Source organism: Micrasema longulum, unplaced genomic scaffold, assembly GCF_059751315.1.
Source record: "Micrasema longulum isolate JH-2025_06_02 unplaced genomic scaffold, ASM5975131v1 h1tg000342l, whole genome shotgun sequence".
NCBI lineage: Eukaryota > Metazoa > Arthropoda > Insecta > Trichoptera > Brachycentridae > Micrasema > Micrasema longulum.
In genome coordinates this window covers 108,520-125,149 of record NW_028277545.1, presented here as the reverse complement: position 1 = coordinate 125,149, position 16,630 = coordinate 108,520, and the positions used below count along the sequence as shown (strand labels likewise).

Here is a 16,630-nt window from a genome sequence, read left to right as displayed (position 1 = left end):
CATATTAAATAATCTCTGAAGCTTTTGTTTCTTGAATCGTACTATTTGTCAAGTTTTCCAAATTTATGACGTAATATTTACTGATTTTATTTTAAATAAAATCAGTAAATATTACGATACGATTACGATTCATAACGTTTCATCTTCATGATCGTTCTATGTCCGCTTCTTAGTTGGAGCATATGGTGTCCACAAAGATCCTCGAAGCATCTCTGTCGGCTGGCAGCTCCAGTCCATCTTCTCAAGTTCGCGTCCCGTAGCTCTGATGAATAATCATCAGTGGATGTCCAGGACGTCGAGAACCGGATGCCTTGTAAAGGCTCGTGGTTAAGGCTCTCAGGAGGCATCCGCAGTATATGACCAAGCCAACTGTATCGCCTCCGCTTGATGATAATTGTCACCGGAGTTTGCTGCGTCCGTTAGTTTATTGCTTCATTCTTTACAAATTCTAACCACCGCACCCCCAAGATTCTTCTGAGACACCAATTCTCAAAACTCAGAATTTTGCTGTTTTGGGCCCTAAAGAGGTGCCACGATTCGCACCCGTGGAGTAGAATAGGCTACATTTGGTTTTCACTGAGTAAATATCCGATCTCCAGAAATTCCTAAACTGTTGAATGTGGCGCCTGCTATTCCCAGCCGCAATCCCAGTTATTTTTTAAAGCGGCTATTTCCCGTAACATATACTCCCAGGAACACAGTCCATGGATTTGAGCAATATTGATTTTTGTGATCTAACTGCGCTTTCGTTCTTTCGTCGGGAGGAGTCCAAGTATATTTACGGATAGATTTTTGGAAAAATAGGCTTCCACCAACGACAAGATCGCTGACGGTGGCACACTCTATCAGCCTTCTACCATTGTCATAGTTATTCACGAGGCTATGCCTTCCCATCACTAATGGGCCAAGCGATGGGTCTATTCCGACTCCTGCATTCAAATCACCCATTACCATCACGCAGTCTTTTCTTGGTAGAGATGCAATAATCGCGTGAAGAGAGTCATAGAAAGCATCCTTTACTAGAGCATCTGCAGTTTCTATGGGTGCAAAGCACTAAATGATAGTGATCGAACTGTCAGCGGTTCTGAGGGTGGCTAGTAAAAAAAAGGTCAGAGATGGGCTACCATTTGATAAGGCATTTAGCCACTTTCTCTGAAAGCAAAATTGCCACACCTTAGCGGTGTTACTGCTGTTGACCAGTGCGTATGTAAGTGTGTTTTTCCAATAACCTCTTCCCAGATCCTATCCAACGCCCCTCGCTCATACCAAGAATGTCTAATTTATGTTTGTCCATGATACGAGTTGGGTGAATATCTTTTACGGGGACTTGCTTTATGGGCACGTTGTAAGTACCGATGCGCAAGGAAGAGTTATTGGATCGAAGTGCTTTTTTCGAATTCATTTTCTTTGTTACGTTGCCGGGTCGGGTATGAGGGATGCCGGTGTCTGAGGCATATTGTGGAGGTTAAATAATTAGTGAGTTTTTAAGAGGTAAAGTGATTAGCCCAACGCTTCCAATTCATAACGTGAACGTTCCAAATTCATAACGTTTAAGTACACGCTAATCTCCTAAAATACAAATTTACTATCCATAGTTAACATAAGCTATAACTGATACTCGGTCGGTAAATCCATTAATTGTAGATATTCAGAGTAAAATTAAGCATCTAAAAATAAGAGGGATGATCATTCAAATATGCTGGATAAGAGGACATGCTGGTATCGTAGGAAATGAGAGAGCGAATGAACGAGCAAGAACCGCAACTTGTAAAAGAACGGCACCTTTCTTCTCAGAATTTCCCCTTAGCTTTGCTAAACGCTGTATAAAACAAAATACGCAGCAGCGTTGGGAGGATCATGACCGCGCTTTTTCTACGGGTAAAACCACTAAAATGTTTTTCCCAACGCTGGCTGATGCAGCAAACTTCCGTCATCATCACCAAAGTACTTTCAAAACAACCCAATTTTTTACCGGATACGGAGCTATGAGAAGTTATCTATATAGGTTTAAATTAAGGAATGATGACTATTGTCAATGCAATGATATTTCTTCACAGAGTATCGAACATCTGTTATTTCAGTGTCCATTTTTCAGTTTACAACGCCATAATCTTGAAACTGAATGCAAGAAAGATGGAATATCCTTAACAGATATCCACACTGTAATTAAAATTAGTTATCACGTTGTTCTTGGACTTTGCAACAATGGTGATTGGACTCATAAAGGTAATAAACCAAAATCAGTGATCGAACATCACATTTCCAAGACAAACAAAAACGTTTTTTTCCAAATACCTTAGCCTTGTACATGGTACGTAAGGCTACTAAATACACGAGTTCAAATAAATATTTAATAAAAAAAAATAAAAAAATATCCAAAGTTAATGCGGCAGCTCGGCTTATTACGGGAGTATAAAAAAAAACAAATCTTCCAGGTTTGCACTAGTTTAAACGATAGGTAGTAGGTTAGAATTTTCGAACAAAGGTATTTGAACTTTCTGTCACTCTCTCACAGATGTCTTTTCGATACAGAGCGAAAAAGACAACTGTTTGAAGCGATGGACTGAGATTTTATCGAACTGAAATCGACAATTGACTGAACCAATTTTGATTAAAAAGAGTATGAGAATGAAATTTTTCGTTTCTTTTCCGTTTTTCAAAATTATTTCTCATATTTGTATGCCGTACGTCCGATGACGGGAAATAAAACTGAGCGTTTATTTTTGTTGTTTTTTTATGGTCCTAGCTCCCATAAAGGCACTTAACCGGAGCTCAAAACACCAAACTTTTGAGTATCGAGAGTAAATGCTTGAGGAGAATAATAGGCATAAGGTGGTTCGATTTTATAACTGGCATTGAAGTTCGAGAACACACACAGCAGCCTCATTTAACGAACGTCATAAGGATGGGCTCCCGCCGTCCAGGAAGGTCGATGACGATCTTTCGGCTTTATTTGGCGGAACTAGAGGACCCCGAATTGACGTGGGAGGAGGCGAGAGTGCTGGTGGCGACAGGGTCTTCTGGAGGCATCCAGTGATGTCCACATGCTTCACTTAGGAGCGGATGTGGAAAAGAAAAACGATATTACGATTGATGACATTGGCCCGTGTAGATCCAAGCCGCAGAATTATTGCAAAGTTTAATCAGTGTAGCGTACATCCCGTTCTAGTGATGGTGCATTTATGTTCTTGATAGTTGCAAACTAATTCAAATTTGTAGATTTTCGTAGGAAGCGTATATCCGGTGTTTGCTGCCTTTGTCATTTACGAAACCATTGATAAAGAGCCAATGGAATTTAACAGCCTGTAAATTTACTGGCTGTCATATCTCGAATTTGCTAGCAATAATAGACGAATACTTCCAGCAAAATTTGCACTTCAAACGATCAAATTACGACCCTCAATACTTTTCCTTATTTTTAACGCCGACGATTATTTCTAACGTAATTTTGGGTGTGCGCATATTTAACATATCTGAAGTTAGCGCAAACAAATGCTTTGACATCGGACTTTTATTTGAAATTAAATCTGGTCTAAAAGTAAAAAAATAATTCAAGTTTTCATATCTTTGTTTTATTAATTTTATAGTAAGTTCACATCTGTATTAATCACATTTTGAGTTTGTTTTAAAAGTTGCGAGTATTTGTGAATAAATCAAAAAACAAAAAAATTATCTACATAAAATAAATAAAACAACTTTGTTTTTAACCACTAACTTTTTAATTATTTTTTTTCCACCGATCGGTTTCAAAGCAAACAAGCTTGTTCGTCAAGGTTTACGTAACTCATCAATTAATTCCTATTTTATTTTTATCATGTTTACTAAATACTACACGTGGACCCAATAAATCAAGACGTTTGTCCTTACAAGGGTGGTAACTTGATATCAATATTTTCGAAGATAGACAGGAGAGGACTTAAAGAAATATTGTTTATTTGGTTATCAATATTTTTTTTCTTTTTATGAATCACTTATTTAATTTCTAAGATTTCTAAGTAGTAAATTTTAAATATTTTACTTTCAACATGATGTACTTCGGGTTGTTGTTTTATTTATTTTATTATAACGATAAATACATATTTCAAATATCTGCCTTCTAATAATATACAAAATGATAAATTAAACCGCTCATACACGCGTTTGTGTTATGTTCATGTAAAAAAGTGAATTGAACAGGAATGTTGCGTTTCATAAAACGAAATAATACGGACCAAAATGGACACCAAGTCGTTGGAACAATAGGCATAATCCCCCAGTAACTACACACGTGCGTTTCCAGAAATTATCAAGCAGCCAGTGGGCCACATGGCGACGGTATCTACTTACTGTCTACAAAAGCTTCTCTTCAGACATCTATCTCCCTTTGTTAACCATGGAGTTGAAGCAGTGCTTAATTTATTTAGTTTTTGATTGCTTACTTCTTGGCATGAACACTTCACAAATTTACTACTTTGCTCTATTTTTTGTAAATTTATTGATATCATTTTGACTGCTAGAATTTCACTCGTCCATGCGCTTTGTAGCTTCACGATTCTTGGTTATCTAGCTTTTATATATCAACTTTAAAATACCTAAATTTTGTATATGGGGTCTAGAATTCCAATCGTCTATGCTTTTAGTAGCTGCAAGATGTATTGTAATCTTACTCTTTTTTATTATTCATATTATTATTATTTTTACAAATCATTAATACATTAAATTTATTTGTCAATTTTTAAAATGTGTAAATGGAGGCTAAATTAATAACTGTCTATGCGTTTTGTAGCTGCAAGACGTCCTGTAATCTAGCTCCTATCTGTTATAATTTTTAATTGATTTAAATTGAAAACGAGGAACTAAAATCCCAACCGTTTATGCGCTCTGTAGCTGCAAGACGTGCTGGGATATTTATTAATTGTACAGCGCCCTTGGGGTGATTTTCACAAAAATGGCGCTATATAAATTATCCAACTATATAACCACAAAGTTAGTGCTTCAAATATAAAATTTAAAATATTTATCTGTTCAGGCGGTTAAGGAATATCTACTCTCCCGTGTTTAAAATAAAACTAGAAACGCGGAAAACGGTTTTCGACTCGATGGCTGCTCTCAGGTAAAAAAATAAATCGAGTAGAGATAAGTACACCTCGTTAAGATGTGGTTTTCGCGTCCGCGTACCATTTACGAGGTCTTGGGTTCGATTTCTGACGGGGTGGACGTGAAATTAAAAAAACAAAACGTGATTTTTTTCAAGCCAGTGTTCCGTGATATAATTTACTACTGTAAATGGGCCTCCTGGTCTGTTCTGATGCAAATAAATGAATAATTAAGAAATATTAATTTGAAAGGTTATTAAAACTTGAATGTTTTATTATTTTTGGACTGGCACCTTAAGCGTATATTAGGCGGATTATTATTTTATTGAATTATTTTATTTTCAATAAATTACTAAATTGAATTATAAAACCATAATAATAAATAAAAACTTCAGATACCCCTTTTTAAATGTTTTTTTGTTGGTATTTCTTTATAAAACTCCATGGTTAATGATTGTGATAAAATTATAAATAAACTTATCAATAAAACTTCTTTGTTTAGTTTTACTTTTTATTATTATTTTGACCAACGAGCGCTTTCGCCTAAGTAGGCATCTTCAAGACTGGCGAATTGTTTCCAAGGCTTAAAGCTTTTATATTATTCTTCACATATTTTGGAGATAAGATCAAATAAGTATTTTAACAGGGGACAGAAAACATACATATTTACAACTAGTTTGCTAAACAGTTCATTTTTGGGAGTTTTTGGATCGAAATTGGGATTAAGTTTTTATTATTTAAAAGGTGGGAAAAGAACACATGGCGAAAAAAAATAAATCGGGTTGTGGTCCTGTAGCTAGTGTCTTGGACTCACGGACCAAAGGTCCGTGGTTCGAATCCTACTCTACCCCAACTCGATTCCATTTTCTAATAGTGAGTTATTTACAACTCGTTGAAAATGGCCCTTAAAATTAAATATTTGGGTAAATCATAAGAACGCAAATATTTCTTTTATCAAAAAAAATATTAAAAAATAATACAGTAGGAAATACACATTTTAACAGATAAAGTAAGCACTATACTTCGGTTTTTTGACAGGGAAGTTTATATACTTATAGATGAATGAATAAAACCAAACTCCAAAAACCGAAAACTCCCAAAAATAAACTGTTTAGCAAACTAGTTGTAAATATTTATGTTTTTTGTCCTCTGTTAAAATACTTATTTGATCTTCTGATTTCCAAAATATGTTAAGAATAGTATAGAAACTGTAAACGTTGTAAACAATTCACCAGTCTTGAAGATGCCTACTTAGGAAAAGCGGTCGTTGGTCAAAAAAATAACAAAAAGTAAAACTAAACCAAGAAGTTTCATTGATGAGTTTATTTATAATTTTAATAATAAATAACTTATCTGTATTGTATTTCGTGAGACGTATAAATTTTTATAATGTATTTTGGACATTGACGTGTCATAATATTTATAAATGTATTATTTTAGTACGGAAAAAAAAAATTGTTGTAAAATAAAATTGGGTATTAAAATTGTTATTTTTTTGCTTGCAGATTGCTGTTTTGAACTTCATCGTTACTATACGAACCGAGAGTTTAAAAAAATAAAACGTCAAAAAACAAGTTTGACTCGGAGATTTAAGCTTTTATTATAATTTGTAATGTCTGTTTTATTGTTTGTATGGTAAATTTTGAAAAACGATTTCCAAGAACACGGATTTATCAAAAAACACAATACTCCTTTGAAAAAAATACAGAAAAGGGTTAATAAATTTGATTACAAAACAAGGCTAAAGGCTAATGAAAATAACAAAAATTCACGTGGTAAAAACGTTAAAACAACATTTTTTTGTAAAATCAATTATTTGCATTACGTGAATTTTTTTCTGATCTTTTCCCTATAAATAATGGATACTATTTAACACAAATTAAAAAACAAACTGTCGTGTTTTTAATTCAAAATGAAAATAATTTTAATTGTATTTTACATCTGAAAATAACTCTTTCATGTATTGGTAATCATTAAATAACATCTAAATATAAACGTTAAATGAATATTGCAAATATAGGGCCATGTGTTTGTTACTTTTATTGTGAGTTTGAGTGAGGTGATGTTTTAAACGGTTTTAAGGATCATAAATGTCAAAAAGGTATCCAAAATATACCTCCAATTAAATATGTAATTTTAATATAGTAATACAAAGTGTTGTATAATTATCATAATACCTGTGTTAAAAAGTGTTTTGATTGGTGGATTTGAAATTTTTTGATATGAAGCTGCGTTCGTTTTGTTTTGTGATCTTCGTACCCTGACAGGCTATCATCAGACATGTCTTCGACGATGCCAGACCTGAATTACTCCTCAGTCCACGTGTACTTCAGGCACGACGATTATGTGGAGTTGATGCCAACTTGGGGCTACGCAGCATCAGCGTTCGTGCTGTTCTTAATTGGTTTCTTCGGGTTCTTCCTGAACTTGATGGTCATCATACTCATGTTCAAGGATAAGCAGGTGAGTACAACAATGTAATATTTGGTGTCGTAATATTTATATTTCAAAAATATTTTTTCTTAATTAGGTACATGAACAAATATATAAATACATTTTTTGTAATAAATACACGTACAAACAAGGTTATACATAGGCATAAATGATATAAAACATGAATTAGTACATTTTTCGTCTCGTAGTTCAATTGTTAGTCCGTTTTTCTACCATACTAAGAGTCTCGTTTCGATTCTTTATATTTTTAAAAGTAAAAGCGGTCTCACTTGTCTACATACAAACGTATTATCGTAATTCCTTCCTAGATTATGGCACTACAGTAATGACTTTAGATATTTAATATTTTCGTTGGCATCCCTATTGTTTTGTTTTTTTTTATAAATAGTATGTAATGGAAACTAGACCCTTCCAAAAACCCTTAAAAGCGTTTGATTTTGTCTGCTGATTTCGGACGTAGGGTATGATTAACTTCATGCAGATGAAAAAAAATTAAGTATTAAATTTTACTACTAAGTACAAACTTTTATACAAATTTAATTCATATATTTACATTAACGTTTCCCATAACGATAGCTATTTTTAGAAAACGCAAATGTTAACGAAACACAAAATTTTATTTTGATACATTTTAGAAATAATACAACAATATCGGTTCAGTTTCGGGGTGCGAAAAACGGGACAACGTAACCTCGATTTTAGCAATTTTTGGTAGGCATAATGCGCCCGACAGTGAATTTGTTTTCTTTCCGCACAGATTGGGGAGGCATTTGCGAGAGAGTAACAGAAAAACAATTTTCAAATACCTATTCATCAAAATTGTCGGGCACCGCATATACTTCTAGAATGTATTTTATTTGAACCGCTATATTTGACGCACTCTAAACTAACACCAAAAACGGTAGATTGATCACCCTACCCCGTGTAACAAATTATATAGGTAGGTTACGTTTAATGAATTATATGCACTATCAGTTGCAGATAAGGTGTTTATGATTATACTGCCAGTGACTTAATATCCAATAGCGACTATAACCCTCACAAAAAAGGTAGAAAAGTTCAAATGCACCCAGCGATGCATGAAAAGATCCATGCTTAGTACCTATAAGCCGATGAGACAAAATAAGAAATAACGAAATTATGAACAAAACCGGAATAACGGATATCATGGATCGCGTAGCAGGACTGAAGTGGCAATGGGCAGGACATGTAGGAAGACAAGACCCCACAAGATGGACCCCCAAAATTTTAAGATGGGGACTTTGGGAGAATAAGCGAGGCGTCGAAAGACCTAAAAAAAGAAGGTCCGACGACATAGCTGTTGTAGGGAGTAAAAATTGGCCGCATGTAGCAACCGACCGAGAAAAATGGAAGGACATGGAAGAGGCCTATATCCAGCAGTGCAGGACAGAAGGCTGAAGAAAAAGAAGAAGAAGTTAATAAATGCAACTCATTATGGTAAAGTAAAAAATATTACTTTTGCAATAGTGAAAGTATACGATGTTCCAAAAACGTCAAAATGAAAACTCTCGAAAACTTAAAAAGAAAATGCCATACGTAATCGTATTGTAAAAAAACATTTTTTATTACTGAACTTTAAAAGGAGTAAAGGATCTATAAATGACTGTAAAATATACACACGGATAAAATTAAACATGATAAAAAAGGATTTTATTAATTAAATCGGCATTCACTATGTAACACTTTATCATATTTTTTTATGAAAATACAACTTTCTTATGAGTGTTACACAATTTTATTATTTTACAAGAACACTACTACAATTTATCGAGAGCACTCCTCCTATCGACGAGTGATATAAAACTAATATTGTACATACAGAATTTTGTCCACGGTATCATTATAGAATCTATACAAAAAAAATAAAAATATCAGTGATGGCACCTAAAGCGGGGTGGTTATTCCACTTATCTAAGGTGTTAGCCATAGAATTATGAATAGTCCAGAAACCGCATACGCACATCAAACAGAAGGCGACTAAACTACTCGTAAATGAGTAGGTTCACGTTTTGACCCATTAGTTTCTTTGTAGACGTCACTCAGTACGCCACTCCTGATTTGAATTCAACTTAGCCGTTTTGTGTCCTTTTAAAGTGTAGAAATACTGCTAGGATCTCAAAGAAACAGGATGCAATCACATTTCACGTGTAATTAGCAAATGAATGTCTATGTAGCAAATGCACGACTTAAAAATTGAATTATTTTTCGATCTGTCAGATTGTCGAATAAACAAAATGAACATTTCGTTAGTGTTGCCAGGGTAGTAATTTTTTTACCCTACTTTGCTCATCTTATGAGAGAACTAATGAAAACTAGATCTCGGATTAAACAACTCTATCGTCAACTTTTGACCGAAATTATCTTTAAAACATTAAATATTATTTAAAATATCCGTTTTATGTCAAATAAAATTTGTTTTATATTTTAAGTTTAAAGTTCATTAATTCAATTACGTTGTGTCATTTCCGCGTGCACAATAACATTTTAGAGAAATGAGCAGATTCCTTTTTTTTACTAACATTTGTGTTCTAATTATATTTTTTCCCATCGTGCAACATTACGCGGTGACATCAAGAATACGCGCGGTGAAAATGGGGCATAGTGTGGGAATTATTGGACACAGTCCGATGCATTCAAATATGACTCTATGGTCTTCTGGACTATTCTTAATTCTATGGTGTTAGCATATATATGTATAGTTGTCTAAAGTACAGATACGGAAACATGATCAATAAGGGAAAGAATGTGAAATGTGGAATATAATAATCAAAACGAAGATTTGGTATGTGGGAAGTCATTCACTTGGCTAAGAGGATGTGAACAAACGCGGGTCAACGTCTACGGGGGTGGCAAGTGGAGTGAGGGAGGTCCAGTATTTACTGCCAAGGGAACATTGTCAACTAAGGTGAGTGGTGATTAAATTTGTGATTATCAATTGAATTGTTTTGAAAATTTAAATTAATGGGAATTTTTATTATTTCGAGATTATTTAGTATCTAGTGTTTTCATAAAAAAATTAAATTATGTATCGCTAACAAGAAGTTTTATTTTCATAATAGGATTTATTTTGTTCAAAAATTATTTCAATGGTGCTCAAACTTGGACAAGTGATTTAACAGTAATATTTTTCAGTACTGTAAAGGACACAATGGATGTTTTTTTGAAACCTAAAATAAAAACCTGAAAAAACACAATTTAAATTCACGGAGTTCTTCGTTCGCTTATGTATATACTCGTCAATTTTCCCAACGAAGTTTCTATAAGCCAGAAAGTTGTACTCCGAGAATGTTTAACAAAAGCTAATCAAAACACAATTCTTCACTCAGTCGTTAAACAAAATGTGTAAAATATTTAACGATAAAGAGTGCGGAGGGTTGATTTAAAAATTTACAGTAAGAGGGGAAAATTCTATAGTTCAAGGTTTATGCCTTATCCTTACGATTTAATCTTGTGAATAAATATATTTTTTCGATAAACTTAATGGATTGTGTAAATATTTAGTTTTTTTTATTGAAAAAAAAATGGTGACAAAATTAAGTATTTTATTTTATTAACATTTCATTTTTACTATCTAAAACAGATATCATAAAATTAGATATTATATTCTAAAAGATACACCATTTTCTAATGAATGGAGTTTAGAATACGGTGGGTCTCATGCGGTTTTTTTTAATTTAGATTTGAATGTTTTAATATTTGCCATTGATTTAAGATTACTTAAGTTTTATTTTTTAACAAATGAATAATAATTTAAAGCAACAGTTGTATTGCATTTGTGTTAAGTTAAGTTATTTGGAATCTAGAGTTTAGAGAATTTTGTAAATTAGTTTTTTTTTACTTTGAAAGTTAGTGATCGCGCCACTTGCCCGTTAGCAGATGCACGCTCGAAAATTGCTGATTCGGGATGCGTTATCCTTTGTTCACTTTGCTACAGAACCCTAAATACAATGATTGCAATTCTTACCTTATTCTGGGTTTTGGCATCTTTATTGCTGGTACTTCTGTCGCGGCAGTCAGGATCAGATTCGATCTTGATGTCAGGAAGGAGGGGCACTTGACTAATTACACACACAGTAGATTTAATACTTATTGATGGCAAAATATATTTTTGCAATCACGGTGAGAATATGAGTCATTGTTCTGGCGCCGGAACAATATAGGTACCCACGGTAGGAAAAATGCAACATCTTAACCAGGGTCCCGTAGGTAGTAAACAAATCCGAACGCCTCATCCTAGCAAATGTGCTAGATATATAATATATATCAATGTGTGCACATGTGGCGTAACCAGTTAGTATAATAAATGCTCATTTAAAAATGTTATCAATTGACGCGTTGTTTGCGCCACTTGCTCGTTAGCATATGCACGCTCAAAATTGCTGGTTCGCGAAATGCGTTATCCTTTATTTACTTTGCTACAGAACCCTAAATACAATGACTGCAATTCCTACCTTATTCTGGGTTCTGGAACCTTTATTGCTGGTACTTCTGTCGCGTGGTAGTCAGGATCAGATCCGATCTTGCTGTCAAAAAGGTGGGGCACTTTTGAATTACACAACACAGTGGATTTAATAGTTATTGATCGCAAAATATCGTATTTGCGATCGTGGTGAGAATATAAGAAATCACGTGTACACACGCCCAGTTCAGTTGTTGTTCTGACGCCGGAACAATATTGGTACCCACAGTAGGCAAAATGCAACATCTTAACCAGGACCCAGTAGGTAGTAAATAAATCCGAACGCCTCATCCAAGCAAATATGATAGATAAATATATATATATATGTGCGCGCACATTTAGCACGAGTTAATGTGGCGTAAACAGAGGGTATATCCTATTTGATATATTCCCAAGTGGAATGATGAATACCGTTCTGTTTGTGAAATGGAACCAATCCAGGACTAGTATTTTTGACTCGATGGCTACTCTCTTTTTTTTAATTATTTTTATAATTTATATCTGTTTTATCAATGAAGATATTATGCAGAATATTGTCGTAGAACGTAACCCAAATATTTGTGAAAAATAAAGTTTTACGAATCTGTCAACAATTTCAACAAAATTAAAAATATCATGAATTTGGTCTAATATTTTTCCAAAACATTCTGGTCAATGGCTGGTTTAAGTGGCCACTTTACACACTGTGTAACATTCTGCCTATATTTGAACATCTATATTCCTTCAATTCTTTCATCTGTTGATGTTTGTGAAGTTAAAGAGCTGAAACCTTTATTTATGCGGGTGAGATTCATCTAATTGAATTATTTCACCTACATACTAGGCAACGCCTGAAAATATTATTTTTTCAATTTCTATACTTCTTCATGGACCAGGTGGATTTATCAACAATATTTTAAGTTTGTCCAAATTTTTGTAGACAAGGACTGGATTCAACTCCTTGGGGAGCTGCTTACATCAACACATTACAACAGAGATGAAGAACATTTAACATATTACCTTATCTTAAATGTTCTTCATCTCTGTTGTAATGTGTTGATGTAAGCAGCTCCCCAAGGAGTTGAATCCAGTCCTTGTCTACAAAAATTTGGACAAACTTAAAATATTGTTAATATTTTTCCGTTGTATTTGGGAATTATAAGAATTGATTTTATCATAATACAATTCTGTCAAAACGTTTATTCAACAAGTTTTGATTTCAAGATTTTGTCAAACTTTAGTAATTATCATCCTCTCTGTCTCCGAGGGGAGTAAGTATTATTTTGTGTACAAACATAAAATAGGGTGTATTACAGAGTTCCGGAATCCTGTGCTAATTTTTGGTAATTAAATTTAATACCAAACACAATTTTATGCTTCTCCGGATGGTTTTATTACATTCGTATTGAATCGTATAATCTCTCTATGGTCTAAAAACACAGGTTTGCGTTTGTTTTATTTGTTTAAAGATCAAAAAATTGTAGTATGAAACCAAACAGCTTATTTATATATTTGAATATAATACACTTAAAGTACTTTTCAGTTTTCAAACATGTTGAATTAAAATATCATGTTTTTGTTTGTTTAATGCTGTTCATCTCCAAAAAAGAGACAAGCTCGTATGCTTGGAGATTTTTTCAGGATGATAATGTTTGGAGATCAAAATCGACCACATAACCGAATACCGCATGCCTCTTTACTGGCTCAGTATCAGGCATAGAACATAGAACTAACTTAATAAAGCATATATAAATAAATAGAAAATACTTTCATGTTCCATTATTTCTTAACATTATTTAAAATTACTCCACTTCGTCTGTTTCTTAGAGAAAATTTTCAACCTCTATCACAACATGGGCTATATCTGTGTTCCAGTTACCCTTTCAGTATTGTTTTGCCTTATCTTTCACAGTAGTAGCTGCTACCCACGTATGTCATTAATGTCTCTCTTTGAATCACATTTATTTATTTATTAACGGACATTGTCCATTTGAATAATGTATACGGGTTTTAATGGTACAATGAAAGATGAGTTAAAAACATTTTTAAAAAAGAAAAGAAGCATTGACAAATATAAGGGACGTCAAGATAAGATCTGGACTTTTATTTAGTGCTCGTTTAAATCGCTGTAAACCCAAACCAAAAAAGTCCAGATCTTGTCTTGAGTTAACGACACGACAAAGACTGGTTATTAGAGAATTAAGGTCATAGTTTGTTCCATGCTAATCGATGAACAGTACTTCATTGTTTCTCAACCTACGGGTCGGAATATGTTATTTTACTCATCTCAGTAATGATGGAATATCGATTATACCATTTCGTATGCCGAACAAATATATGGAGTCAATATTAGTTCTACGTTTTTGTAGACAAGAAATATTTAACTTTGACATACGAGTGTATGAATAGTTGCCTCTCTTCAGTTCAAGCATCCACGCTACTTTTCGAAGCAAGCAAAGTTGGACTGATTCAATGTAGTTTACGCGAATTACAAAGAATGGAGACCAGAGCACGGAGGCATATTCTAGAAGAGGGCGAACAGTTGAGCAATAAAGAGTTTTGATGGTACGGACATTAGTAAAATCTGAGGATATTATGTTAATGAAACCAAGTTATTTCAGTGATTTATTAACTTTATTATCTATATGCTCGTTGTATGTCAGTTTGTAGTCCAAAACGGAGTTTTAAAAAAAGGAGTTTTCTATTAGGTACTCGAAGGAAATCGGTTGTTTTGTTCTATGAAATGATATTATTTTGCATTTTTTAATATTTGGTTCTAATTTATTGACTTTACACCATAGGTTAAAAAAGTAAATGTCTAATTGAAGAAGAAAACATTATTGTAAAGTTTAAATTATTTTGAGAATTTCGTTTGAGAATTAAAAAACTATCACTATCTGAATATTCGATTATTATTTGATTTCATCTTGTTTTTTTTTCCAATTTTACACCTTCCTCTCCTCATAGTGCAAAATTTACATAAAATAAATTCTTTTTCTTTTTCTTAAAAATTTTATATAAATAAATGTATTGTTTTTATAAAATTAATATATTTTTATTAAACATACCAAATGTTTATATTTATTATTTAATTTTTCAAATCAAACGGCTGGGTAGGTGGTAGGAAGAAATTGTCTTAAGGTAATATTATCGCCCTTATATATTTATGTATATAAAATAATAATATATATAAAGTGTTAAATTAAATTAATAAATTGGAACTCTTATCAAAATGTTAATAAAAACCTAATGACGACATTTTAGATAGAAGCCAAAGAATCTGAAACAGGTAGAAGAATTTGTGGATTTGGGAAGTATATTTACTAGGGATGGAAACACAGAAAGATATTGAAAGAAGGGTGAGTGGCGGGAACAGAGTAAACGGTGCACTGAAATCTACCTTGGCAAACAAATGTTTGTCGCAGGAGGCAAAACTAGCAGTTCACAATTGAGTTCTTGTGCCGACCCTTATGTATGGGAGCGAAGTATGGAATTGGAAAAATAATGATGAAAGTAGGTTGAATGCTGTCGAAATGCGATCTCTCGCAATGTGTGGTAAAACGATGTATAGGTGTACAAATATCGAGATCCGTGAACTATGTAAGGCTGAGACATGCATTATCGACAGAATCAAGAAATGGGTGCTGCGTTGGTTTGGACATATATAGCGAATGAACAGCGAAAGAACAGCTCAAAGGATCTACGTAGCAAATGTTGGCGGATATAGAAAACGAGGATAACCGAGAAAAACATGGCATAATCAAGTCCATCAAATACTTGACTCTGAATTTGTCAAGAGTAGGAATAATCGAAGTCTGCATGCAAAGACAGGGTGGTTTTGCGTTCTTTCTTCTCTGCCAACCCCTATGGGGAAACGGCGTGATGGTTTGTTTGTTTGTTGACAAAATATCATGTCTTCGTCCCTGTATATTCTATAAACAAGTAGATTACAACTGTAAAACATCCTGTTTTATTGGACCCTGTTAAAAAGTAACACTCTGTTTATTGGACACGAACATTTTAAAAGTTAAACATGTTTTTATTTAAATTTTACGAGTTTAACTTTAGCGGTTTTAAACTACCCTTGTATAGTTAAATAAAGACGTGACTTTACTTAAGTTATTTCATACATTTTTTTATATCCATCTTACTTAATAATTAATTGCGAAAGTGAACCATGATACCGATTCGTGAATAATCAAAAATATATATGTCTTTCGCATTGTGCTAGTGAATCTTATTGTTCTGCCTGCACATTCGAGAAAATCGACTCTTAAGCTTTTGGATTCCGTAGACGTACGTATATTGTAAGTTCATTATAAGCCTGCCACACACTCACGAATGGCATAGGAAGTAGCAAGAAAAGGAGGAGACAGGAGAACAAGAGACGTAGTGTAGCAACAACGTTTTGCCGCATGTCATGCTCCTCGTTGTGCCCACCGCTCCCTTTATTGTCAGTTTTTTGAGCGCGAGTCAAAGGACCGGCAATACGAGCGCGAGTGGCTGGCCACATAATCGCGCGGTCGTTGTCCCCATCAAGCGCTCACACAAGACGCAAGTGTCATTTTTGAATGATGTACATTTCTTTGTATGACATTGATATAATTAGTTATACTAAAAATGCATAGCGCGCACGCTGCCA

General features: G+C 33.7%; 1 protein-coding gene across 1 annotated transcript in view; it reads left to right on the top strand.

The window, feature by feature from the left end:
- Positions 1-16,630, top strand: part of LOC148282288 (uncharacterized) — a 188,239-nt gene that overhangs the window by 109,077 nt on the left and 62,532 nt on the right. Inside the window, exon 2 of the mRNA XM_088225323.1 lies at positions 6,581-7,538. Within this exon, the coding sequence (XP_088081449.1) occupies positions 7,356-7,538 (183 nt within the window). The 5' untranslated portion in view covers positions 6,581-7,355. The remainder of the gene's footprint in view (positions 1-6,580; positions 7,539-16,630) is intronic.